At 38.0% G+C, this 27889-nt stretch overlaps 1 protein-coding gene across 1 annotated transcript; it reads right to left on the bottom strand.

Annotated features, from left to right (window-relative positions):
• Positions 1-457: 457 nt before the first annotated feature.
• NEK3 (NIMA related kinase 3) lies at positions 458-27708 on the bottom strand. Its single transcript, XM_016213597.2, has 15 exons — positions 26818-27708; positions 25462-25537; positions 25277-25374; positions 23792-23875; positions 23133-23200; positions 22953-23039; positions 20638-20692; positions 15752-15952; positions 14815-14887; positions 6703-6752; positions 3835-3937; positions 3162-3305; positions 2795-2929; positions 1699-1828; positions 458-1028 (listed from the first exon to the last, which is right to left on the bottom strand). The coding sequence occupies exons 1-15, from the start codon at positions 27022-27024 to the stop codon at positions 944-946; spliced, it is 1596 nt and encodes a 531-aa protein (XP_016069083.2). The 5' UTR covers positions 27025-27708; the 3' UTR covers positions 458-943.
• Positions 27709-27889: the final 181 nt, after the last annotated feature.

The raw sequence follows: 27889 nt of genomic DNA on the forward strand, positions 1-27889 counted from the left end.
TCATATTCTTCACTTCAGCATTGTTCCCTGTACCAGGTCAGGCTTATGCTGTTCCCACACTTGCCCCTAAGGGGTCCCCTGGGTTGAGGCTGTTTCTTTTTTAGTAAAATATTCTCACCTCACTAACAGATCACATATTTAATGACAGGCCCCAGCACAGTGTGTCATGGTGACCCATATATGTTGGGATCTTGCCCCCTCCATTAGTTCCACAACATTCTAATTTCTGATACTTTCCATATTGATTTCTCACCATGGGCCCCATTCCTTCCTCATGTACAGGACTGACAACTTCTGACAAGATATGTAGCCTACCCTACTCTTCCTAGGGTGGATCCTCTGACCTGGGCTCTTTTGTGTGTCCTGTGAGGGGCTGTATTTAAGGATAGCTGGTAGTAAAGATCACTCAAGATCATTAACCACTACCCAGACAGGTCTTACTGAAAAACTGCACACATTATTATGTTATAATTAAATATATTTAGATCCTCAAATCTTTAGGAAATGTAGAGTTACATAGTAATAAACAAAAATCATAACAATGCAAATAACATTATGGGCTGCTCTCATGCTCCATGATTAGCATCCCTATGAGACAGGCATTATTTTCCTCATGTTATTGTTGAGGAAATTTGGGCCAAAGAGGTTAAGTAATTTCACACAATCACACAAACAGTGAGCATCCAATTTCTGTTCTATCTGACTGCAAAGCCCGAAGCTCACACCCATTATTCTACACCGTCTCCTCTGAGTTCAAAAACTCACAGGAGTTGTAGATTTTTTAAACTAATCAGGAACAATTTTAAATATTCACAACCCCCAGCCCCCGGGCCCTATTCTGTTTCCAAGGGAAAATATACATTCCATTAACTAGCATTATCCAAATATTAATTCCTCACATTAAACATCTACTCAGTGTGACTAAAGAACCTTTCCTTGGGCATTAGCCATCAGATACTCCTTGCCAGCCAGCTCGCTGCTTCAGTTCTGACACCCAGTCAAAGTTGTTGTCTTCCTCCTCAAAGTCCCTGTGAAAAAATGATACAGATATTAAGCCTCCAAATTAGAGGCACGCTAAGCAATTGTTGATGGGCTCAAAGCAGATCAATACCATAACAATATTTACATTTTTAAAAAATGAGCTCCATAAGGCAACTGAACAGAAAAAAAAATTGTTACTTCTTCCAAAAGAACACTGTTTTCACTCTTTCTATAATATTTTCTTTCTTTTTTTAAAATTTTATTATTGCTTAAAAGATTACAGATGTCCTTTTTTCTCCCCAATGACCCGCTCCACCCCGTTCCTTCCCCCTCCCCAGTCCCTCTCCCCACCATTGTCCATGTCCTTGGGTTGTGTATATATGCACATAAATTCTTTGGTTACTCTCCCCCCCTCCACCCACCCGCCCTCCTCCACCCCTCTGACATTCATCTTTCTATAATATTTTCAATATGAAATCTAATATATTAATTAATAGTAAGTCCAAGCTGAACAATTTTAAACATAAGGCTCAGTCAGGAATTCAGTAATTACCATGACACATTGCCCACCTTGGACAAAAGTTCAAGTTATATACATATTCATTTATGGTGTAAAATAATATAACCAGCTCCTGTTAAACCTGACATCATTAAGGTATAATTTAAATTACACACACCCCCCACAACTAAAGCCTCCTAGGTATATCATAAACGTACGTGTCCTCCTCATCCAGTCCAGGCTCGAGTCTCTCTGGATCCAAAATGACAGAATCATAACCTCCATCAACACTGTCTGATGCTTCTGTTTCTTCAGACAGGGGACCTTTCAAGGAGAACCCTTCTGAACCTTCAGAGGAATATTAACAGAAATCATGCGAATTTAAACAGTATTTACTTATTTCTTGCATGTTGGACTAAAATCCTCCAAAAGCTTGTTGGCTAATTGAAGACAATGCCATATTCTATATTTCTTCTGCAGTACCTCCCCACATTACCCAGCCTGATTTCTGGCATAAAACAGGCCCACTAAGCATCAGTATGAGTATTAAATTTAAAAAATGCTACTTTCTTGGCACTGGCTGGGTAGCTGAATTAGTTAGAGTATCGTCCCAATACAACAAGGTTGCAGGTTCGATCCCCAGTCAGGGCGCGTACATGAATCAACCAATGAATGCATAAATAAGTGGAACAACAAACTGATGTTTCTTTCTCTCTCTCTCTATCTATAAATAAAAATTATTTTAAATACCACTTTCTTCAAAAGAAAAAGTTCAGAATATAATTAAAACCCTCAAATATAAGAACTTATATTAAAGCATTAAAAGTTATCTTTGGATAATCAGATTACAGTTTTTACTGTGATGAAGCCTGAACTGTAAAGTCACCAGTATACCTGCATAGAAAAAACAAGCTACTCTGCAAAGAAAGTAGTCACATGATTATGCAAATGAGCAAACAGGAGTAATATAGCTCTCTGGGAAATTTTAATTATAGCTTAAGACTATCTAGAAAAGATTCAAGAAAACCTAAAAGTACAGTGCTATGAGTTATTTTATAACTTGAAAATCAAAGGGTTTCTGGGAGGGGAAAATGGGGAGTTATTATTTAATGGATACAGAGTTTCAGTTTTGGAAGATGGGAAAAGTTCTGGAGATTGATGGTGGTGATAGCTGCACAACAATGTAAATGTACTTAATGCCCCTGAACTGTACTTGAAAAATGGTCAAAATGGTAAAATTTATGTTATGTATATTTTATCACCATTAAAAAAGTACCAAAGGGTTTCCATGTTTCTGTAACAGACATAAATCACCTGGTCTATATATTGTGTATGTTTGAAATGCCAAGCTGAGATCAGCATTCTTAAGGATGTTCAACAAGGTTTCAGGAGTCTCTTTGAGCCACTGCTTACGAGTATTATTTCCACTGTACTTTATTACCGAACCACCTAGTTGAGAAAAGATAAAAGTTAGGGCCAAATAAAAAATATTTTCAGCACATTCTCTTCCAGATCATATTTCAAGCAAAATTAATTATATTTACTCTCTACTAAAATCTATTTCACTCACCTGTGTGGCACCAAATATCCTTTACAGAGTGACATTTTAAAAAAATTTCTAGCCCATTAAACAACTATTAGAAAATGTTCCACAATAATAGTACACTTTCTGACTACTAACCTCTATCATCTTCTGCGGTTGAACTGGAGGTGAGTATGGAGGCATTTTCCAAAGCGGCAAGTGCTGTAGTGCATATATTTTTCTCCCACTGTCGCCTGAGAGGACTTGGTGAACTCGCTTTCCTCAGACAGACTGATTTACCACCTGGTTTTAAAATGTAAAAAAGGGTTAGTGGAGCATATTTTTTATTTATCTATATCTAGACATATATTTCTCTAACAACAAACAGAAATATTTTTTTCCTCTTTCGAACTCAGATCTAACAACATGTTCTTCATGTCTAAGTGGTAAAGGAAATGAAAAAAATCTGGACGAAAAGGCAAAACAAATCATTAAGGTGAATTTTAAAAAATAATATGTATATATTTACATATTATACACTGTATGAGATTGAAGCCCTGAGAGGACTTAGATACACACTGAATGCCATGCTTTTTATGGTGGAGGGCATAAAATATTAGTTTTTCTAAAGGCTCTTATTAATAAATACTATCCTCTCTCTTTTTCATGGGTAAATAAGACATTTCTGAAATAAATTATTGGATAAGCAAACAAAAATCTGCATGTGTCCACTTGCTTATAACATCTATTGACCTAGTTATATGAAAACTGGTACTCCCTTTCTAAATTTCCCAGCCCCACTTATACAATGATCAGAATTTGAATAACTTACCTTTCTCTTCTCTGTTTACGCTCCTCAGTGCACTTGCAACTGAATTTTTATTAATGCTTTCTAAATCAGGGAGGCTACACTTTCTACCTTGCTCTTCCCCTTGCTTTAAAAGAGATTAAAAAGTCAGATTAAACAATGCTTGAATTGCTACAAAAAGATAAACAACTATACAAAGTCAGCTATATTAATTTTAAATAAAGATTAATGAGTTAAGGACATTAATAATTATAGAACCCTATACATAGGTGTATATTAATAGCCATATACATCATACATATGAATATTAAAAATAATACACATTCATATATGTATAATAAATCAGACATGATTAGCTGTTAACAGCATTCACTGCAAATATGAAAAGGATATATAAAATGACAGGTATTTGAAAGGTCTTTTTTTTTTAAGTCCTTTTCTTAATATATTTTTATTGATTTTTTTTTTTTAGAGAGAGAGGAAGGGAGGGAGAGAGAAACATCAATATGAAAGGGAAACAACGATTGGTTGACTCCCAAACAGCACCCCAACCAGGCACTGAGCCCGCAACCTGGGCACGTGCCCTGATTGGGAATGGAACTGGCAACCTTTCAGTGCACAGGATGATGCTCTCAGCCACTCTAGGCAGGGCTTGAGAGGTCTTTGTAGAGGAACTAAGTAATACAAATTTTTAATATGGTTTGCTATACTGGGCTTTACATGCTAGAAATATCAAAATGAGATGTTTTATATAATTGCTATATATGGCCAAAATATTCCCACTTAATTCAGTATTTTTCCAAATTATCTAAGCTATTGATTTCATGAAGTATAGCAACACACTAGTCTTTAAATCTGTATGTATTTTTAGAAGGAATACATATCCAGTGCCTTGACAGTCTCCATCATATAGGTTCTCAATTATTTGCTGAATGAGTCAATAAATTAAACAGTAGCCTGTAGGTGGCACCTTGTTTTCTTATTTCTAAATAGTGGTTCTCAAACTTCTCTTCCCACACATATAGGGAGTATGATTTCAAAGATCCCTCACACAGACAAGGACTTCAAAATCTTGGTGAGGTGGTTGCGATGAGCAGTTTTTAAAAGTGGCCGGAGGACTCCCATCATCCATATCTACTGAGAGTCACTGTCCAACAGACAGCAGCGTCTGCCACCACTCCTGGCCCAGCGCCACTCAGCTCCACCTACGTGCCAATCGAACCTTGTGGGCCTGCCTGGGACTCTCTTTCTCCCTCAATTCTTCTGTTACTTGACTTACTTTATGGCTCTTTCTCCATTCTTTTTACATATTGTACCCTTTTCATTTTATGAAAATATGTTGACTTATGCCTATTCTAGGTGGTTTTATAATCACAATGGTGGCTGCCTGGGAAGAGCCAGGATCATCTACAAAGGGTGACAAGAAAATATTTTAGGGACATGGCATTTCTTTACCTTGATTGTGGTGATTGTTATATGACTGTATAAAATTACCAAAATTCATCAAACTGAATGCAAAAAATAAGTAAATTTTATTGCATGTAAATTATGCCTCAATACAGCTGGAAAAAAATAAAGGTACTACCATGCAAAGAAAAAAAAAGTACAGGGGCAAGATATATTCCATTTGTAGCAACATAATGGTGGGATGTTGTTATTATTTACAATATAAAGTTCATTCAAAAAAATTTACAAGTTTAATTACTAGCACAATCCATAAATAGAATAATTTGTTGTCAGTACATCTTTTCCTTTTTGAGTTAAAAGATTGATTAAAATGCTGAAGAAGGCCCAGCCGGCATGGCTCAGCGGTTGAGTGTCGACCTAGGATCCAGGCAATCGGGGTTCGATTCCCAGTCAGGGCACATGCCTGGGTTTGCGGGCTCGATCAATGACTCTCTCATCATTGATGTTTCTGTCTCTCTCTCCCTGTCCTTTCCTCTCTCCGAAATCAATAAAGATATATTTTTAAAAAAATGCTGAAGAAGGAAAAATATCAGTAGGATACGATTTACTGAGAGTTGTGACAACACTAGGAAGTGGGTCAGCTGTAACTATGCATGACTTTATTGCAGCTTAAGCTGCCTAGGAATAAATAAGACAAACAGGACTTTGAATGCCAGGCTAAAAAATGTTGACTTGATTCATGGGATAATAGGGAGGTACTAAAAGTTTTTGAATAGAAAAATGTCAGTATCAAAATAGTGATCTAAATAAAAAAGAAATTCTGATACATGCTGTAACAAGGATGAACCTTAAAAATATTATGCTAAGCAAAAGCCAGACATAAAAGGATAAATATTTTATGATTCCACTTACATGAAATATCTAGAATATGCAAATTATGTCATAGAGACAGAAAGCAGAATAGAGGCTCCCAGGTACTGGGTGGGAATGGGCGTGGGGAAGGAATGGGGAGTTATTGTTTAATAGGCACAAAGTTTCTGTTTGGGATGATGAAAAAGTACTGGAAACTGACAGTGCTTATAGTTACACAATTTTGTAAATGTAATTAATCCCAGTGAATTGTATTCATAAAAGTGGCTAAAATGGTAAATCTTAGGTTATATATATTTTACCACAATAAAACACAAACTAAAAGCCAGGCTAAAAACAAGAATTTCATGACTGAAAGTTGGACAAAGTTCTCTCACATCTATATTGAAACCACTTGTTATCAATAATTAAAAATGAAAAAACAAAATAAATAGTGATCCAAAGCGGCTCAGCTGGCAGTACAGGATAATAGCTACCAATTACTTCACATACCCAAAATTGACAAACTATTAAATTGGAGGGACCAGTCACAGTCTTCCAAATATCCCATGGCACCTAACGGTACCAGGTATCCAGGAAATGGTTGTTTCATACATTTAATTTTAAAGCACTTACCACTGTGCTTGCTTCTTTTTCCAAAGCGATCCTGACTCTGCTGGAGTCTGCTTAAAGAGAAAAAAGAAAAAGGGAAAGTATGTAAAGGCTCACATTACTGGCTCCTAATGTGATATGCATAAAGCCTGAGAGACAAATGAAGTTTGTTTGTTTTTTTAAATATATCTTTATTGATTTCAGAGAGAGGAAAAGAGAGGGAGAGAAAGAGATATAGAAACATCAATGATGAGAGTCATTGATCGGCTGCCTCCTGCAAGCCCCCTACTGGGGATTGAGCCCGCAACCCAGGCATGTGCCCTAACCAGTAATCGAACCCCGATTGCCTGGATCCTACGTCAACGCTCAACCGCTGAGCCATGCCCGGCTGGGCGACAAATAAAGTTTTTAAAGTCAAAGAACCAAAGCATTAGCCTGATTGGTGATTACCAAGTTTTAGCCACCTAGTAATACATCTCACCTGTTTTTTGCTATTTTATTCCTAAACTTAACATCTGAAAGTTGACATCTCTATTTATTTATGCTAACCCATTTAGGCACTATGAAGTAAAATACTCTGCATACTAAGGAGGTCATTATCACCATCAGCCCAAGCTAGCTATAGTCTGTGCTTTTGCTGACCATTGTGATAGCAGGTGGAATAGGTGTCACTCACAAGGGACCAGCAGCAGGGAGAGAGCACTCTGGCAACCAATTCCTTTGTAAGGATGGCTCCTTCCTGATTTTTCTCTGGCAGAGGCCTGCAGTTCATGTTCCTCATTCATTCAACACTTTAAAAACTCACTATTGAGTCTGATTTAAAAAAAAGGCTCAAGTAGAAAAGCAGTCCCATTCATATTAAGACAGTGTACAAAACTGTAAATAAAGTGTGTACAGTGAATTGTCTTTTAAAAATAAAAATTTGCTATTGAGCATCTATGATGACAGGCACTGAGGATATGACAGTGAGCAAATGAGACATGATCCCTGCCCTCACACAGCTTTCACTATTCTGATCTGTCTACAGAAGGGAGATGCCACCATACATATAAATAGCCCCGACATGGTGGCACCTCTCTACTGGCTTATTTCTCTCTTTTTAGGAATTGTAAAACTACATTTTTCCAAACTATCTTGAAACAGTGATTAGACAGTTTTTGTTGTGGTTGTTGCCCAGCATTTTAAAACTAATTTCCTACTACCCTGGAATGTGAACCAAAGCTACAAAATAGTACCAGAAGTAAAATCAACACTAAAACAAACTGCTGAAGCAAAGGTAACTGGCTACCTCTTAAGTAATGGAGAAAAGGCTGAATTATAAGGCTGAAAGGTTTATATCACTAGAAGGGTTTAATATTCTTACAAAGATAATATTTAAAATGTAGCGTTAAGAAAACAGTACAGTTTCCAAAGTGTATCTTTTGAAGTATCTAATACTAAGATAACAGGCACCAAACAGTGGAGGTTTCGCACCAGGTCTCTATAGTGGATGATCTATATGTCTTAACTCTTTCTCTCATTCTGGTCAGATCTATTATCTTTGTTGGATCTTTTCAGGTGGAAGATCTGCGTCACTAATGACAAATGAAAAAAATAGCTTTGAAAAAATTAAGAGATGACAACTTCCAAAGGGACAATAAATTACATTTGAAATTTGCTCAGGATTTACTATAGATATATGAAAATTTTGTGCAGCTATTATGTGAACAGTTCCAACTTTTGTAAAGGTTTGTTTTTAAATTTTTGTTTACAAGATGGTTCTTTGGGAACTTGGGGATACAATTTCTGATGAGATTAATGTTATAGAGGGAGGAGGGCCAAGATGGCAGCAAAGGTAAAGGCAACACTCGCATCTTCCCACAACCACAACAAAATTACAACTAAACCACGAAACAACCATCATTCAGAACGTCCTGAAATATGGCTGAATGAAAGTCTTACAACTAGAGAATTAAAGAAGCCACATTGAGACTGGTAGGAGGGGCAGAGGTGTGGAACGCAACGGTCCAACACTCACCTGTGGCGTTTTTTAGCCCTTTGTGGTCGTATTAAATTTGGACATGGGTGTCGTACTGGTCGGAATTAAGAGCTTTCAGAGAAATTATGAACTGATACATGAATGAATAGAGTTAAGATTCGTACGGTTCCTTGCTGTGGTGGCTGAGAGCAGACATATGACCGGAACGGTAAAAAAGCTTTGGTGGCTGAGAGTAGACATACGACTGGAACAGTAAAAAAGCTTTGGTGGCTGAGAGTAGACATACGACCAGAATGGTAAAAAAGTTTTTGTGGCTGAGAGTAGACAAATGACCGCAAAGGGTTAATAGAGAGGGACACCCTGGCCATGGAGGCCCCTCATGAGGACAAGGGGTCCCAGCCCCACCCCAGACCCCTCAGCTTAGGGTTCCAGTGCCAGGAAGAGAAGTTCACATAATTTCTGGCTATTAAAACCAGTGGGGAGCCCAGCTGGCATAGTTCAGTGGTTGAACATCGACCTATGATCCAGGAGATCAAGGTTTGATATCCTGTCAGGGTACATGCCCAGGTTGTGGGCTCGATCCCTAGCAGGGGGAATGCAGGAGGCAGCTGCTCAATGACTCTCTCATCATTGATGTTTCTCTCTCTTCCCCGCTTCCTTTCTCTGAAATCATAAAGATATATTTAAAAAAACAAAAAAACAGCAGGGATTGTGGCTGAGTGACACAGAAGCTGTGAGAGTCCCAGGTAGCTATTCTTAAAGGGCCCACACATGGACTTACTCAGATTCACTCCCTCTGAGCTCCAGTGCTGGGGCAGCAGCTTGAAAGGATCTAGGGACATACGGGAGAAACTAAATTGTCTGGCATCAGAGCAGGAACTAGGGGGCAGCTTTCTCCCAAACAAAGCTGGCAGAGGTCTTTGTTCCTTTGCTGAGACTGTCCCACTACAGTGCTGACAGGTAGTCGCCATATCTGAGTCTCCATCAACCTGGCCCACACTGCTCACCCTGCCCTGATGATTCCCTGAAACCACACCCCACCCAGACTGTTTGCAATAGCTTTTCCATATGAATGGCCTGTCCTGGCTCAGGCTTCAGATTTTCCTAAAACCTCTCAGACAAGCAGCAGCTGGTTTCAGTGTGCCCCATACCTCTTGCTAAGTGGTCCTAGGCCTGGCACTAGCAGCAGCCAACCTTGGTTCACAGATTGGCCTCTCCCAGACCCTCTGAGTTCAAGACAAGTAACAACCACCTACAGATTGCTCTGTAGCTTGTGCCAGGTGGCCCTAAACAAGGCATAAGCCGTATCTGACTGTGTACCTCCCAGGAGGCACCTGGTGGTCATCTTCAGACTTGATGAGTATCAAAGCCGCACTGAAGCAAGTCCTGCTCCACAGGGGTGTCTCCTGCACAGCAGCTCTTCTGTTGTAATCACATCTGGTCTGCACAGCTGACTGGCCTGGGGGTCAATTCCTCCCAATGAGACCAACAGCAATCAAGGCTCAACTACAACAGGACAGTGCACACAGCCCAATTAGGGGTATACCTAGAGTGCCCAGCTCAGATGACTGGGGAGGCTGTGCCACCTGGCTCTAAAGGATACCTGTTACACAAGGCTACCTACCAATTCCAGGAGACATAGAAGCTCTACCAAATACATAGAAACAAATACAGTGAAGCGGCCAAAACGTGGAGACAAAGAAACATGTTGCAAATGAAACAAGAGAAGAAATCTCCAGAAAAAGAACAAAATGAAATGGAAGCAAGCAAACTACCAGATACAGAGTTCAAAACAATAGTTATAAGGATGCCCAAGGAACTTAGTGAGATCTTCAAGGATCTTAGTGAGAACATCAATGACATAAAAAAGGACCACTCAGAAATGAAAGATACACTAACTGAAATGAAAAATAATTTACAGGGAATCAGCAGTAGAGTAGAGGATGCCAAGAATCAAATCAGCAATTTAGAATATGAGAAAGCAAAAAACACCCCATCAGAACAGCAAAAAGAAAAAAAAATCCAAAAAAATGAAGATAGTGTAAGAAGCCTTTGGGACAACTTCAAGCATACCAACATTCAAATAATAGGAATGTCAGAGGGAGAAGAGAAGGAGCAGGAAATTGAAAACCTATTTGAAAAAATGATGACAGGAAACTTCCCCTAGCTGGTGAAAGAAACAGACATACAAGTTCAAGAAGTGCAGAGAATCCCAAACAAGAGGAACCCAAAGAGGCCCACACCAAGACACACCATAATTAAAATGCCAAAGGTTAAAGACAAAGAGAGAATCTTAAAAGCAGCAAGAGAAAAGCAATTAGTTACCTATAAGGGAGCACCCATAAGACTGTCAGCTGATTTCTCAACAGAAGGCTAGAAGGGAGTGGCAAGAAATATTCAAAGTGATGAAAAGTAAGGACCTACAACCAAGATTACTACAACCAGCAAGGCTATCATTTAGAACTGAAGGTCAGATAAAGAGCTTCCCAAACAGAAAAAGCTAAAGGAGTTCATTACCACCAAATCAATACTACATGAAATGTTAAAGGGACTTCTTTTAAGAGGAGAGAAAGGAGGAGATAGGAGGGAAGAGGGAAGCAGGAGAAGAAGAGAGGAGGGAGGACGAGGAGTAAGAGGAGAAGGAGGAGAAACAAAAGATCAAAAAAATGAATAATAAGGTGGGATTCCAAGCTGGCAGCAAATTGAGTGGAAGCTACACTGACACTTGCCTGGGATCAAACTGGAAATAAAACTAAAATATAGAAAAACTACCCTGAATAATCAACTATAATGGAAGACTAGCTATAGATCACCCTCATAAACAAGGGTGAAAAGTGGAGACCACATAGAGACAAAGAAAGTGTGGAGGCACGAGAGGGCTGGATGGGCTCCCACAGGCAGCAGCTAAAGGTCCGGAGGGATATCTCAGCTGTGGGGGATTCCCACTGAGAACTCTGGGGTCTAAACCTCAAACTGGGCTTCCCAGCCCAGAGCACCAGAACAGACAAAGGTGTCCACATACTATCTAGCTGTTGAGCAGCTGGGTTTCTGTCTACCAGGGAGAGATGGCTAGAAATGCAGGCACCCTTTTAAAGAGCCAACACACAAAGTTTTATGTGCAGCTACTCACCTTGGGTTCTGGCAGAGGGAGGGCACAGTGGACTGGAGCTGTGTGAGGAGAATCCAGAGTTATTGGATTGGGGGATAGAGCTCAGAGGGCTGCCATCTGGATTCCTGTGCTGAGTCATTCCCCCATGCTGCAGAGGACATCTTTCTCAGGCAGACACTTACCTTCCAAGTAGCTTTTGCCTTGGGGGAAGCAACTGCCCCACCCTGCCAGAAAATCTCTCACCCCACCCTATGTAGTTTCTAGAGCAGTTTCTAAGATCATTAAGAGACTGAATAACAATCAACCTCTGGGTGCTTTGAGCCTTTGCCTGATTTGCTTCTGAACCCAGGACTTGGAAAAGCAGACCTTGGGGTGCATCTTGGTCCTTTCCAAACACACCCATCCCAGCAGAGGGAACCACAAACTGTGAAGTGTGGAAAGCTTCAAACAGGGTACTCAAGGCTAGGCACAAACAGAATCGGACACTGGTCTGCACCAGAGACCATACAAAAGACTGGGAGTCCTCGCAGATCTAATTAATACATAGAAATAAACCCAAACAGGCAGCCAAAATGGGGAGGAAAAACAATACAAGCCCCAAATGAAGGAACAAAAGAAATCTCCAGAAGAAGAGCTATGTGAAATGGAGATAAGCAATCCATTAGAAATAGAGTTCAGAATACTTATTGCAAGGATGAGAGAAGAACAGCATGAAAAAAGAAATGGAAACTATGAAGGAAATTAAGAATGAGATAGTAGAAATTTTAAAAAAAGAAATATTGAAAGGAATGAACAGTAGATTAGGGGAAACTGAAGACTGGATCAGCGAATTAGAAAACAGTAGAAAAAAATCAATCAGAGAACCAAAAAGAAAAAACAAAAAACAGGAGGACATTTTAAGGGAGCTGTGAGACAACATGAATGTAGTAATATTCACATCATAGGAGTACCAGAAGATCTAGAAAGTAAGCAAGGGTTAGAGAATTTGTTTGAAGAAATAATGGCAGAAAACTTCCCTAACCTGGTCAAGGAAAAAGTCACACAAGTTCAGGAGGCACAGAGACGCCGAAGTAAGAAGAATCCAAAGAGGCCCATGCCCAGAAATATCATAATTAAAATGCCAAGAATTCAAGACAAAGAGGGAATCTTATCCATTACCTACAAAGGAGCTCCCATAAGGCTCTCAGCTGATTTCTCATCAGAAACTCTACAGGCCAGAAGGGAATGGCATGAAATATTCAAGGTCACACAAAACAAAGATCTGAAACCAAGACTACTCTATCCAGCAAGGCTACCATTCAAAATAGATGGTGAAGTAAAGCTCTTCCCAGGCAAAAAAAAAAAAGGCTAAAGGAGTTTATCACCACCAAACCAGCACTGCAAGAAATGTTAAAGGGACTACTGTAATAAGAGGTTGAAATAGAGAGAATGAGAAACATAGGCATAAAGAAATAAAATGGCAATAGATAAGTACTTATCAAAAATAACCTTAAATATAAATGGATTAAATGCTCCAATCAAAAGACATAGGGTAGCTGAAAGGAAAAGATAATAAGACCGAAACATAAGCTATCTACAAAAGACCCACCTCAGAATAAAAGACACATAGCCTGGGAGGGAAAAACGTTTGGAGGACTTGAAAGGTGAGATTGACAGCAATACACTCATAGTAGGGAACTTTAACACCCACTGACTTTACTGGATAGACCTTCCAGACTAAAAATCAACAAGACAACAGACACTGTAACTGACACACTAGATCAGATGGATTAATTGACATTTACAGAACCTTTCCCCTCAAAGCTTCAGAATAGGCATTCTCCTCAAGTGCACATGGGACATTCTCAAAGATAGAACATATGTCAGGACACAAAATATGTCTTTACAAGTTCAAGAAGATTGAAATCATATCAAGCATCTTCTCAGGCATTTAGACCATGGAATACTATACAGTTATAAAAAAGAAAGATCCCTTACCCTATGAGATAGCATGGTGGGACCTGGAGAGTATTACGCTAAGTGAAATAAGCCAGTCAGAGAAAGATAAGTATCACATGATCTTGCTCATATGTGGAATCTAATGAACAAAATACACTGATGAACAAAACAGATCCAGAGACACAGAAACACGGAACAGGCTGACGAATCTCAGAGGGAAGGCAGGGATGGGTAGGTGGGGAGAGATTAACCTAAGAACTTATATGCATATATGCATAACCCATGAACACAGACAATAGTGTGGTGAAGGCCTGGGGGAAGGGGTGCAGGGTTGAGGGGATCAATGGGGGGAAAGGGAGACATTTGTAATACTTTCAATAATAAAGACAAATTAAAAAGTATGTGAATAATGGCAATAAATGCATATCTATCAAAAACTGAATCTTAATATCAAAATAAACAAATAAGGAATCTAATGAACAAAATAAACTGATGAATAAAATAGAAACAGGGGCATGGAAACATGGAACAGCCTGACAAATCTCAGAGGAAAGTGGGAAGGGAGGGTAGGGAAGAGATTAACCAAAGAACTTACATGCATACATGCATTACCCAGGGCCACAGACAATAAATAGGGTGGTGAAGGCCTGGGGCAGGGCAGGATCCGGGTGCAGGGGGAAGGGGGGGTAAAGAGGGGGAAACATCTGTAATACTCTCAACAATTAAAAGTTTAAAAAAATAAAATTCATTAATTAATTTAGTTAATTAATTTTAAAAAGATTAACATTGTATTTTTTTCAGTTATATTCCTAGGCTATCCCACAGAAGCTTTCTACCTTACCCATAACAAACCAGACTAAATATGGTACTAAGGATAAAACAGCGAACAATTTTTACATCACTAAAATCTCCAAACTAAGTTTTCTGATCCCTGGAAAACTAAGTACATAAGATTCAGTACAGAATTATGACTTAAGTAACAGAAAGAAAATTTTGATTTAAGGAGTATCTCTGAAAAACGTCTCTAATAACTTGAAAATTACATTTTTCTTTTTTTGTTACACTACATTTAGAAAGATCACTTAACAAAAAAGCGTTCCAAAATTCTTACCTTTTTTTCTTGGTGTACTATGTGTATATTTTTTGGTTTCTTCTAATACCTGCTTACCATATTCTGCGATGATCTAAAAATTTAAAGCAGAGAATTTAACAATATGCAATAAACTTTTCTTTAGACATTGCCATGTCATTGAATTATCAACATTCTTCCCCAAAATAATATTGAACATTGAAAAGTAAAAATGCCATTTAAAAATACATATAATTTAGACACATGGACAAACAGGCACTTATGTGTGTCTAGAAAAAGCTTGGGCCTGGCCGGGTAGCTCATTTGATTAGAGTGTCATCCTGCTTTGCCAAGGTTGGGCGTTTGATCTCTGGTAAGGGCACATACAGGAAGCAACCAATGAATACATAAATAAATGACACAACAAACCTCTCCCCCCGACCCCATTCCTCTCTCTCTCTAAAAATCAATTAAAAAAAGAAAAAGACCTGAAAGGATATACAAAACTATACCTGTTATTATACTTGGGAAACAGCACTATGGAAGGGAGAAGGGGAGGAAAAGGAAGTTTTAACTTTTAATGTGTTTTTTTTTAATCCTCATCTGAGAATATTTTTCCCATTGCTTTTTCAGAGAGAGTGGAAGGGTGAAAGGGAGGGAAATAGAGAGAGAGAGAAAGAGGGAGGGAGGGAAACACCGATGCCAGAGAGACACATCAAGTGATTGCCTCCTGCACATGCCCCAACCGGGGCCGGGGATTGAGTCTGCAACCGAGGTACAGATGCCCTTGGCCAGAATCAAACCCAGACCCTTCAGTCAGAGGGCCGGCACTCTAACCACTGAGCCAAACCGGCCACGGCTAACTCTTAATGTTTTTTATGCACTTCATAAAAACTACAGTTGAGTTTTTACAAGCATGTATAACATGTAATTGTGTTTAAAAGATAACAAACACTTGAAAATCCAACACGTCACATACCTCTGGGGTTAAGCACTTCTGGATAAGCCGAGCTAACGTGCCTCTAGAGAGAAGCGTGGTAGCTGAGGGGCGATGAGAAGGATTCCTTTTAAACATCTGCTTGATTAAATGCTGAAGTTCGTAGGAATAATGAGATGGCAGTGGGCTCATGGACCCCTGACATATTTTGAGAATAAGACTTTTCCAACTATTTGCCTGAAACTAAAAAGTAAAATTCAACTATAAAAGCAGATGCACGGAAGGAGAATGCAAATAAGAATATAACAGCTGAACTGAAATCATATGAATTATTTTAGTTTTATAAATGTTATCTGCTGCCTGGTGATTTTTCTTCCTAGAGGTGGCCTTAAGATAGTATTCAAAATATTATGGTGGTTCAGGAGAAAATAAAAAACTTAAATAGTAAAAGACTTCCCCATCTAGACAAAGTTTTACCATCAATGCCATCATCTATGGGTACATTATTATTTATAATCAATGTTTTTGCAGATATACTTTTTTAATCCTTACCCAAGAATATTTTTCCCATTGCTTTTCATGGAGAGTGGAAGGGGTAGAGAGAGAGAGAAACATCACTGTGAGAGAGACACATCGATTGCTTGCCTCCCACAGACACCCTGACCAGAGCTAGGGATCGAGCCTGCAACCGAGGTACGTGCCCTTGGCCAGAATCGAACCCGCAGGTCATCGCTGTCTGCAGGTCATCGCTATAACCACTGAGCCAAACCAGCTAGGGCTACAGATGTACATTTTTAATATATTTTAGAAATCAAAGCCATACATACATACAACATTTTTTAAAGTCAAATGACACTAAAGGCTTACATAAGTGTAGTATTTGTTTGCTTCACTCCTCCCCAGAAATCACCAGACCTCCTTCCTGGCAAAACGCACTTTAGACTTTTCCAGTTTTAAACATCTACTGTAAAATCCTTTTCACCTTTCATGTGGTCAAAGTAGCTTTTAAAATTTGACAATATGCCCGGGCCAGGTAGCTCAGTTGGTTGGAGCGTTGTCCCATACATCAAAAGGATGAGGGTTCGATTCCCCGTCAGGGCACATATGGGAGGCAACTGATCAATGTTTCTCTCTCACATCGATGTTTCTCTCTCTCTCTCTCCCTCCCTTCCTGTCTCTCTAAAATCAATAAAAATATATCCTTGGGTGAGGATTTAAAAAAAAAATTGGAGAATAGAGTAGGATATAAAATGCCAGACCAGAATAACATTTTAGAAGTTTTTATTGTATAATAAATATATTAGAATTAACATTAGATTCAGCCTTGATAATACTTATGTAAGAACATGTTGGTATTCTGCCTTGGAAGAGCATTACCCTATTAATAAAATATACAAGTGCAGATATAAAAAAGGAAAAATCAACATATAGCAAAGGAAAAGTTCAGGTAATGAAAAATAAAATTGAATCTGCTGTCCCTCAGGTTTTTAACTATTTTACTGAGTTTTTCTGCATTTTCTGAAGGCTTGAGAACTACGTTTGCCTTAAAGCAGATGCAAGAACAAACTGTATGCCAAATATTCAGGGCACTATACTCCTTTATATTTATTCTTGCTAGAAAAAATAAGACATATATGTGAAAATTTACAAAAAAGACAAAATCAGAAAAATAAAGAATATAATCATAAATAAGACAATGGAATTTAAAAAGCAATTTTATTTGTATACAACAGTGGTTCTCCACTTGGGCCACACATTAGAATCACTATTTTAAAAATATTAATCTCCACCCAGCTGGTGTTGCTCAATGGTTGAGCACTGACATATGATACAAGAGATCAAGGTTTGATTCCCCGTCAGGGTACATACCCAGGGTTTCAGGCTTGATTCCCAGCAGGGGGCATGCAGGAGGCAGCCAATCAATGACTCTCTCTCATCATTGATGTTTCTATCTCTCTCTCTCTCTCCCTTTCCTCTCTTTGAAATCATTAAAAATAGACTTAAAAAAAATAAAAAATAAAAATAAATACTAATATCCATGAACCCCTATGTTCACTGTAGCATTATTTACAACAGCCAAGATTTGGAAGCAGCCCGAGTGCCCACCAGTAGATGAGTGGATAAAAAAGCTGTGGTACATTTACACAATGGAATATTATGGAGCTGTAAAAAAGAAGAAAATCTTACCCTTTGTGACAGCATGGATGGACTTTGAGAGTATTATGCCAAGTAAAATAACGCAGTCAGAAAAAGGCATATACCATACGATTTCACTTAGATATGGAATCTAATCAACAAAATAAACTAACAGACAAAATAAAAATAGATACAGAGAACAGAATGACAGCTGTCAGAGGGGAGGAGGTAGGGAGGCTAGGTGAAAAAGATGAAGGGATTAAGCAAAAAACAAACTAAAACCTCAAAGACAACAGTATGGTGATTAACAGAGGGAAAGGGGGGTAGTGGGAGGTCGGAGAGGGTAAAGGGGGGATAAATGGTGATGGAAGGAGATTTGACTGGGGGTGGTGAACACACAATATAATATACAGATGATGTATTATAGAAGTGTACACCTGAAACCTATATGATTTTATTAACCGATGTTACCCCAATAAATTCAATTAAAAATAAAATAAAATAAAAATACTAACGCCCAGGATACCCTCAGAGATTTTATTTGTCTGGTGTGGCCTACGCATCAATATTTTTTAAAGTTTCCCAAACTGTGCAGACAGCATTATAAGCTACTTATATTCAAGGATGACAACCTCTCATTAACAGTGCATGCCTTCACTTTGAGTTACTTTCATCTAGTGGTGAAGGATTTTTCTCAAATATTCACTCTCATAAGCTCTATGTGCTCTCAAGTACATCTATGAAAATGCTTGCTAGATCCAAGTTTTAATCTGTGCCCAAAGAACAGAAATTATTTCCATTCAAAGCTAAGACCTAACAGGGATCAGTTCTGTGTAGTAAACAACTGCTGAGCAAGCTGGGCAAGTTATTTAACCTCTTTTTTGTTGAATTATTTTTTAAAATATCTTGAAAAATATATAATAGAGCAAAGTCTATTTTCTCATAAAAATTCAGTTAGAAAAGAAACTTACATAATAAGTGAAGTCTAACTGTAAAAAGATAAGTACAGGCATTAATGGGGAAATGACTCAGTACAGGAATCAGAGCTCTATCCCTAGAGCCCCTAATCCTGGATTCTCTTCACACAGCACTAGTCTACTCTGCCCTCCTTCTGCTGCAGCCCAAGGAGATGTATCAGAAAACATATTGCTATGAAAGATGTCTGAGATTTTGCTGCCTATGTACACTGCTGGCAGGAATGCAGACTGGTGCAGCCACTATGGAAAACAGTATGGAGTTTCCTCAAAAAATTAAAGATGGAATTGCCATTTGACCCAGTGATCCCATTTCTAGGAATATATCCTAAGAAACCCAAAACACCAATCAGAAAGAATTTATGCACCCCTATGTTCATAGCAGCACAATTTACAATAGCTAAGATCTGAAAACAGCCCAAGTACCCATCAGTAGCTGAGTGTATAAAAAAGCCGTGAGACATTTACACCATGAAATACTACGCAGCTGTAAAAAAGAAGGATCTCGGACAGTATGGATGGACCTGAAGAGTATTATGCTAAGTGAAATAAGCCAGCCAGAGAAAGACAAGTATCACATGATCTCACTCATATGTGGAATCTAATGAACAAAATAAACTGATGAACAAAATAGATCCAGAGACATAGAAGCATGGAACAGACTGACGAATTTCAGAGGGAAGGCAGGGGTGGGGGAGTGAGGGAGGAGAGATAAATCAAAGACCTTATATGCATATATACATAACCCATGGACACAGAAAATTGTGTGCAGAAGGCCTAGGTGGGGGGGAATGCTGGGTGAAGGGGATCAATGGGGGGAAAAGGGGGACATCTGTACTATATAACAATAAGGATAAATTTTAAAAAAAAAAGATACGTATAAAACAGTGTGGTGGTTCCTTAAAAAGCTAAACTTACAATTACCATATGACCCAGCAATTCCACTCCTAGATATATACCCAAAGCAGTTGGAAACAGGGATTCTAATAGATACTTGTACACTCGTGTTCATAGCAGGATTACTCACAATAGCCAAAAGGTGGAAAGAACCCAAATGTCCATTAATAGATGAATGGATAAACAAAATATAATGTAAACATACAATGGAATATTATCCAGTCATAAAAAGGAATGAAATTCTGATAGATGCTACAACATGGATGAACCTTGAAAACCTCAAGCTCTGTGAAGCCAGACATAAAAGAAAAAAATATTGTATAATTCCACTTACATGAAATATCTAGAATATTCAAATTCATAGAGACAGAAAGTGGATTAGAGGTTACCAAGGCTTAGGTGAGAGGACAATGGGAAGCTATTGTTTAATGAGTACAGAGTTTCTGTTTGGGATGATGGAAATGTTTTGCAAATAGTAGTGATGGTTGCACAATACTGTGAAGTAATTAATGCCACTGAATTATACACTTAAAAATGGTTAAAATGATAAATTTTAGGTTACATATATTTTGCCAAAATAAAAAAAAAATTAACAATAGCCCAAAAAAAAAGAAGAAAAAAGGAAGGGAGGGAGGGAAGAGAGGGAGGCAGGGAGGGGAAAGAGAGAGAAAGAAGGGAGAGGGGAAGGAAGGGAGGGAAACTAGGTATAGAACTACAAAAAATTAAGTAATGTGAATGTCCTATTAGTATATGCTACAAAAGTGACTCAAGGCAAAGATGACAGCAATAGAAACATGAAAACTTTTATAATGAATTCATCCTATGGAAGCAAACTGCTGGACTTTGGTACATGACTTATAACTTGGTCATATATGATGAGAGGCTGCCTTTCTGCCTTTCCATTTTGCCCGCCACACTTACCGGATGCTTCAGGGTACAGAGTTCATACAGAACGCATCCCAAAGACCAGATGTCACTAAAAACATAAAGAAGCAATGTGGGTTATGAATTATCATATGAAAATATATGTACTTTCCAATATTAAAAAATGAAAAATTACCTTTAATAAGAACACATATTGCAAGTAATTCCTAGCTATTAAAATAAAATATATGGTAATTTTTATCTAATACTTAGGTAGTTACTAACAGTAATGCTCACAATAAACTCTGCTCCCCAACCTCTACCTGCTCCAAATCAGGGTGGTTCAGGTGTCATTTCAGCAGTAGTTGGTGAAAGAAGGAATCTTTGTGGACTCCCACTGCCACAGCTGAAAGGACTTTAGAAGTCATCCATGCAGCTTACACTCAGACCATCTGTGCATAGCACCAGGCCTTTGATCACACCTCCTGATGGCCAGCAATCTACCTTGAGCATAGTTTATGCCCCTGCTGAATGGCTCTAAAGGACAGTGTTCTTCCCTATCATAAGCCAGAACCTGTCTTCTGGGGACTCTCTCCACCCCTGTGTTAGCTCTACATTCCAAAACAAAGAGAACAAGACTAGTCATTCTCCCACAGAAGAGCTCTTCAAACAGAAGAGTTCTATAATTTGCTCTATACATTCACTCTTCATCATTCTCACCTCCTAGCTGTCATCCTCCAGACTTTTTACAGATGATACTCTTTATAACTAATGGTTTTTAGCAACCGTTTCCCCCAAGTTTTATTTATTTTAAAGTTTGAAACCTATAGAAAAGTTATAAATGCCCACATACTCCTTCCTAGTTTCCCATCCTTAACATCTGCCAGGTTTATGTGCTGTTTCCCTCCTCCATCTGTATCTCAAGCTCTTGAAAAAAAAGTTGCAGACATCCCTCCACCCCCAAACACATGAGCATGTATCTCCTAAGAGCAAGGACACTCTCCCTCCTAAACACAATGCCATTATCACATCCAAGAAATTTAACCTGAGTTCAATAATATACTCTAATATTTTTGCAAAACTGAAATTTTCCCAATTGTCTTGGTAAGTCCCTTTATAGCTGTTTTGTCGCCAATTCAATTTTACTCTTAAGGAACCATTTGGTATGGATGTTCATACCCTTTTCAGAAAGCAACTTGACAGAAGGTAGCAAGAGCCTTAGGTGTTTCTAATTCTAGGAATGTGATACAGAACAATGGCATATTTATACACAAAAGGTACATTAATAACAGCACTGTTTATGATATTGAAAATTGGAAACAACACCCTGGCCAGTGTGGCTCAACTGGTTGGGCATCATGCCATGCACTGAAAGGTTGCTGGTTCGATTCCCAGTCAGGGCACATGCCTGAGTTGCAGGCTCGATCCCCAGTAAGGGACGTGCGGGTGGCACCTGATTGATGTTGTGCTCTTACATCGATGTTTCTCTCTTCTCCCTTCCTTTCTCTCTAAAAATCAATAAACTATCCTTAAAAAAGAAAGAGAAAATTGGAAACAACCAAGGAATGTAAAGTAAATTTTGGAAGAGCCATGCAGTAAAATATTATGCAATCATTAACAGTATTTATGAAGAGTTTAAAATGGTATGAAATGAATATGATTTAATATAAAGTGAAAAAAAACAAGATACCAAATTGTATACAGCGAACACAAACTAGGTTTGGGGGTGGAAGGGAAATAAATCGAAGAAAAAAAACTCCAAAATGTTATTAACAGCTGTGAAAAAGTGGGTGATTGTTATTTCCTTTCTTGTATATCTCCATATTTCCAATGTTCCCCTGCCCATCCACTCATTCAATGTGCACATATTACTTATATTCAGAAAAAGTTTTAAGTTTTAAATCACAAGGCTTTCATACCATCTTCTTGTAATCAATTAACCTATCAGTCAAGTGCTTATTACCTAGTCCTGTAAATATTAACTCAATGACATAATCCAGTGGTTCCTTAATTTTGCTGCACAATGGAATCACTTAGTGATCCTGGAAAAATTACTGAGGCCTGCTTCCCACCCATTCTTATTTAACTGGTATGATTGCAACCTATACTTTGCAACTTTTAAAAATGGGAACAGCAAAGTTTAAGAACCAGTGATATAATTCACACTGTCCCTAGAAATGACTAGCCTTTCTTTCAGCATTTATGTTTAGCTCTTCTCAACTCTTATTACAGCAGTTGGAAAACTATGATTTTATCTAGAAGCCTAGGAATTCAGATTTGTTTCACATATATTTTTTTAAAAACCAAACTTCATTTGTAGGCTACAATGCCTGTCACCATTCACCCTTGCACCAAATAAGTACATCACCTACCTTTTATTGTTATAAGGCATGTTTTCCCAAATTTCCGGGGGCACATAATAAGGTGTTCCCACATAACTACAAGCAAACGCCATGGGACTAAAACCAAAGAAAGGCAAAGAATGAGTACAGAGCATTCCTGAATAAAGGATGTTTTGATTACTCTCACTACTATAGAATAGATATACATACTTGGAGAGAAGACGGGCAGATCCAAAATCTCCCAGTTTTACTTTTCCATTTTGGGTGAGGAAGATATTCTGTATCAAAAAAAGAAGAGCTCAGATTATATATCTTCCATCATTCAAACATAAGGCAGAGCTGTCCAGAGAAGCTGTCTTTCAAAGCCTGCTGATGATGGAGATTAAGGACAGAAATGCTGGAAATGCTGATAGCCGAGTCTCCAAGTGGAACACAAAAAGACAAGATAGCCTCTTGACAGCTACACATCCCCCAGCTTGGGAATTCAGGACGACTGCTTAGAAATCTACCAACCAAGCTCCAGGTTGTATCAGCAGACCCTGATCAACTGACTGGGAACCTGTGTTGGTATAACTCCATATGGCAGGCCCAGATCTCAGTCATTTTCCATCTGAGAATATATGGTCTTAATAAGCAGTTACTAAGAGAGCTTGAAATATATTAACATATACCAAAGAAATTTAATAACTTTTTCAAATTAGTACTAATTACAAATTAGTACCTTATTTGGCTAGTATGAATATTAGGTTGACAAATATTTCTAAACTAAATAAAAATGTCCCAAAAGGAAATAGAATAAAACTGAAAAAAGACTAAATGAAATAGTTTTGGGTTTTTTTTTTTAAATCCCAAAAATGTATTCCACTTACCTTGGATTTGATATCTCTGTGTAACACACGTTTCTTGTGAATGTGATTTACTCCAAGGCACATTTGTGTAAACCAATTAAGTATCTGTAAGAAAAAAGCATGCAAGAACGCAAAAACTGGTTCATGTTAACCAAAACTCCAAAGAATGGTCTTTAGGCCTTAGTTTTGCATAATGTAAATATAGAACTCCTAAAAATGACATAGTTCAACTAAGATTCAGTGTTGCCTGGAGGAAGTCAGAAGAGCTGTGAATCCGTTTCATCATTTTATGTGTGACCCAAATAGCAATTTATTTTAATAAAACTCCCACTATATTTTTCTTGTATTCAACCAAATATAAGTATTTCTTTCTTTCTTTTTATTTTTTTTAAACATATCTTTATTAATTTCCGAGAGAGGGAGGGAGAGGAAGAGAGAGAGATAGAAACATCAATGATGAGAGAGTTATTGATCGGCTGTCTCCTGCACGCCCCTCACCAGGGATTGAGCCCACAACCCCGGCATGTGCCCTGACCAGAAATCGAACCACAATTTCCTGGATCATAGGTCGATGCTCAACCACTTAGCCATGCTGGCCAGGCCAAGTATTTCTTAAATACACATACAAAGGTAGTTTACTACTCAGAAATGAATATGCTACAATTTTATAGTACAATCACTACATCAGATTTTCATTTCCTCTTTCAGAATATTCTTATATTAACATTAATAGGTTTAATTGTATTGTAAATAATCTTTTGAGGTCAGTATTCTGCTTATAAATCCCAGTCAATAGCACCCAGAATTTCCAGGTGCCTACAATTAAATGTCAAACTAATTTTTTTCTTTTTGCTATGGAGATTCATCCATTTGAAGGCAAGGTTGAACTCCTTTTATGAAACCCATATTTTTAACAAAACAACTCCTAAATAAAAATATTTACACCAATACAGTTTTATAACATGTTATACCCTAAAACAAACTAAACCCCATTAAAGTTGTTTATTTAGTTTCCTTAGTCAATTCATTCAAATAATATTAGTATACAATTTTCTATTAAAAAGGCAGTAGTACTAGACTTAAGGAAATATGCCAAACTTTAGAAGGAAAAAAGACTGAGAATAGGTACTCCCAAGAAAAAGAAATGTGGCCTTCACTCTTTTTATGATCTAGAAATACAAAATAAATCCATCTGCATCTAAAGTTTAAATATAACAGAAATCAAAATTTTAACTAGTACAAAATATGACAAGTAACACAATTTTGAAAATGTTCTAAACATGGAAGTCTTATTCTTTGATATTTTATAAACATATCTATTTTACTTCCTGAAAACAACTCAGACAGCTACATCCTAACAACAGTAAGCACAGATACAGAAACGAGGCCTTTCTAATTAGAGTGTCAAGTAATCACAGATATCAATGCTTTTATTTTAACTTACACAGATTTTATGAGAAAAGTTGCTTCTAAATCTTGAGGAAACCATGTAAGTCAGTCTCTTACCATATCTTCAGGAAACAACTTTCCTTTCTGATGTTTAATCTTTTGTATTAGGTCCCCTCCATCACAATATTCCATCACAATATAGAGATGTCCTTCAGCTAAAACAAATGTAAGATTCTTGACAAAAGCACTGTGGCCATAAATCAAATTCAGAAATGCATGTATCCAGAGGAATTCATATTTACCTTCAAATGATTCTTTAAAGGCAACAATATTGGGGTGTTTCATCTTGGCTAACAGAACAGCCTCCTTCCTAGAATTCTGTGTATCAGAGAAAGACTAGATTTTAAATCAGTGTAAATGTAATACTTCATTTGAAAGTAGACAGCTTCACAATAATACAGTAGAATTTATATGATACTTCAATACCAGATGCAGTTTTACAGCATTGCACTTTGACCCAACTTAAGTTTATCAAATTCTAAGAGACAACATGAGGTGATTTTTTTCAACTATGGCTATATTTTGCATGATTAAGCTGATATATCCTTACACAAGCATAGAACGTAACTAGTTTTAACATCAGCCTAAGCATAACCTGATTTGGAGAGCCAGTATGCCATTAACAACAATAGTATATCCTTAAAGCAAAATTAGAGATTTCATGTTTTAACTGTCTGCATTACTTTGTCCACTGGCCCAAAAGAAAAAGAATACACTGGTGTATTACTACAGCATAGATGCACAAAGACCATATGCAAAGAAAGTTTCCAAAACTGTTTATCCCCTAACTTACTCTATGAGGATGAAGTACTAAATGATTTACCTTACAATTAAGAAACAAGGGTTCTCAAACCAGCAACATCAACCCTAACTGGTAACGTTAAAAATGCAAATTCATGGGCCCACCCACACCTCCTCAAGCAGAAACTGGGGGGTAAGGCTCAGCCACTGTCATTTTAACAAACCCTCCAGTTGATTCTGATGCCCACTCAAGTTTGAGAATCAGTAAATCAGGTCAAGAATGCAGTGTGGGGGGAAATAGCACTTTGGGATTTTATTAAAATGTATTTTTAAAAAATTGATCAAAACAGTATTAAGCAGGATCCATGGCTGGATTCTTTCATATACAACTATGATACACAGTGATATATAGTGATAGATCATCACCTTCCTCATCATACAGAGAAATAAAACCTATAAACTGAACCACAGAATAAGTTCCCTGATACCAAAAGTTAGCATTTTTAGGTCTTTGCTCTTCATTGTATTTTTATGTTCCTTTTTCATCAATATTGCACCTAAGTTGTTTTTGGCAAAGACTCCCTACACCCTTAGGTATACAAAATTAGAAATTATTACAAATTATTCTCATTGAGATAAACAGCGACAGTCACCTTTGACTATTTTTCTTCCTTTTTGTTAATTACAATAGCCTAAGAACCACATAAAATATATCAAGACCTTGTAAAGCTGGTGAGTAAACAAGCCCATTACATATTTTGCACTGAGGAGCAATTCCATGTTAAATCTCAAGAAATTGTTCTCTTATACAAATTGCATGTACACTTTCAACATGAACTAATTTCTTTAGCAGTGACCTTGGAAAGCCTTATTTCCTTCATGGCAAACATCTCATTACTGCTTTCCTGCTGAACCAAAAGGACTCTGCCGAAGGAGCCCTCCCCAATCACTCTCAGGGTTGAGTAGCCATCCATGCTGGGCACCCCAACGCAGCCTGGCTTCACTCCCAGTCTCCTCGGCTCTCTCAAACTATATTCAAAAACAGAAACAATTGAGAATGACATTTATTATCAAAAGGCAGAATTAATTCAAAATAGTTCTAATCACCATGACAGGACAATAGCAACTTATTCCTTTATTCTTTCAACAGTTTGACACTGAGCACCTGCATCAGGTTTTATAATCCTGCACAAATCTCTCATCGTCCTTGCCATCACAGATGCTCCAATGCAGACAGGACCACAGATCTCAACAAAAGTAGGGTGGTGAGTCTTACAAATAGAGCTATGCTGGCATCCAGGTGAGATAGGAAAATATATTTAAGCTGAAGCCTGGAGGATGAATGGAAGCTGGATAGGCAAAGAGGGGGAAAAGAGTGATGGAGGCAAAGGGAACTGCATAGTTAAGAACAAAAGAGATTGTGTTCAGTTGAAGGAATTGGGAGAGAACTGTAACAGGCTGGTAAAGCAGACAGGACTGTCTGAAGGCCATTGTAAGCCAAGTTCAGGTTGCTGGGTTTTATTCTTGGGGTAACTAATGGGCTGCCTCTGAAGGGTTTTAACAGCAATACAATCATATCTGCATATTAGAACAATCACTCACTCTGGCTGCAGAGTAAACAGACTGGACCAGGAGGGGTCAGGAGGGCCAGAGTGGAGACTCCAACAATAGAAAAGGTAGGGAAATGATGACAGAATGGAATAGGGTGGTGGCAACAGGAATAAAGAAAATAGGAAGGAATTGTGTAGAAAGAATTGGCAAGATTTTTGGTGATAGATTTATGGACAAGTAGGGAGAATGTGACAAGGTATACTCCAGGTTCCTAGTGTAAACTGAGTTAATGATGGTATTATTCCCCAAAAGACAGGAAAGCCACAATGGTTGTGTGCGCGGTTTTTCCTTGATTTTTCTGGCCGTGGGAATGTGACA

Source organism: Miniopterus natalensis, chromosome 2 (assembly GCF_054644295.1).
Source record: "Miniopterus natalensis isolate mMinNat1 chromosome 2, mMinNat1.hap1, whole genome shotgun sequence".
Classification (NCBI taxonomy): Eukaryota; Metazoa; Chordata; class Mammalia; order Chiroptera; family Miniopteridae; genus Miniopterus; species Miniopterus natalensis.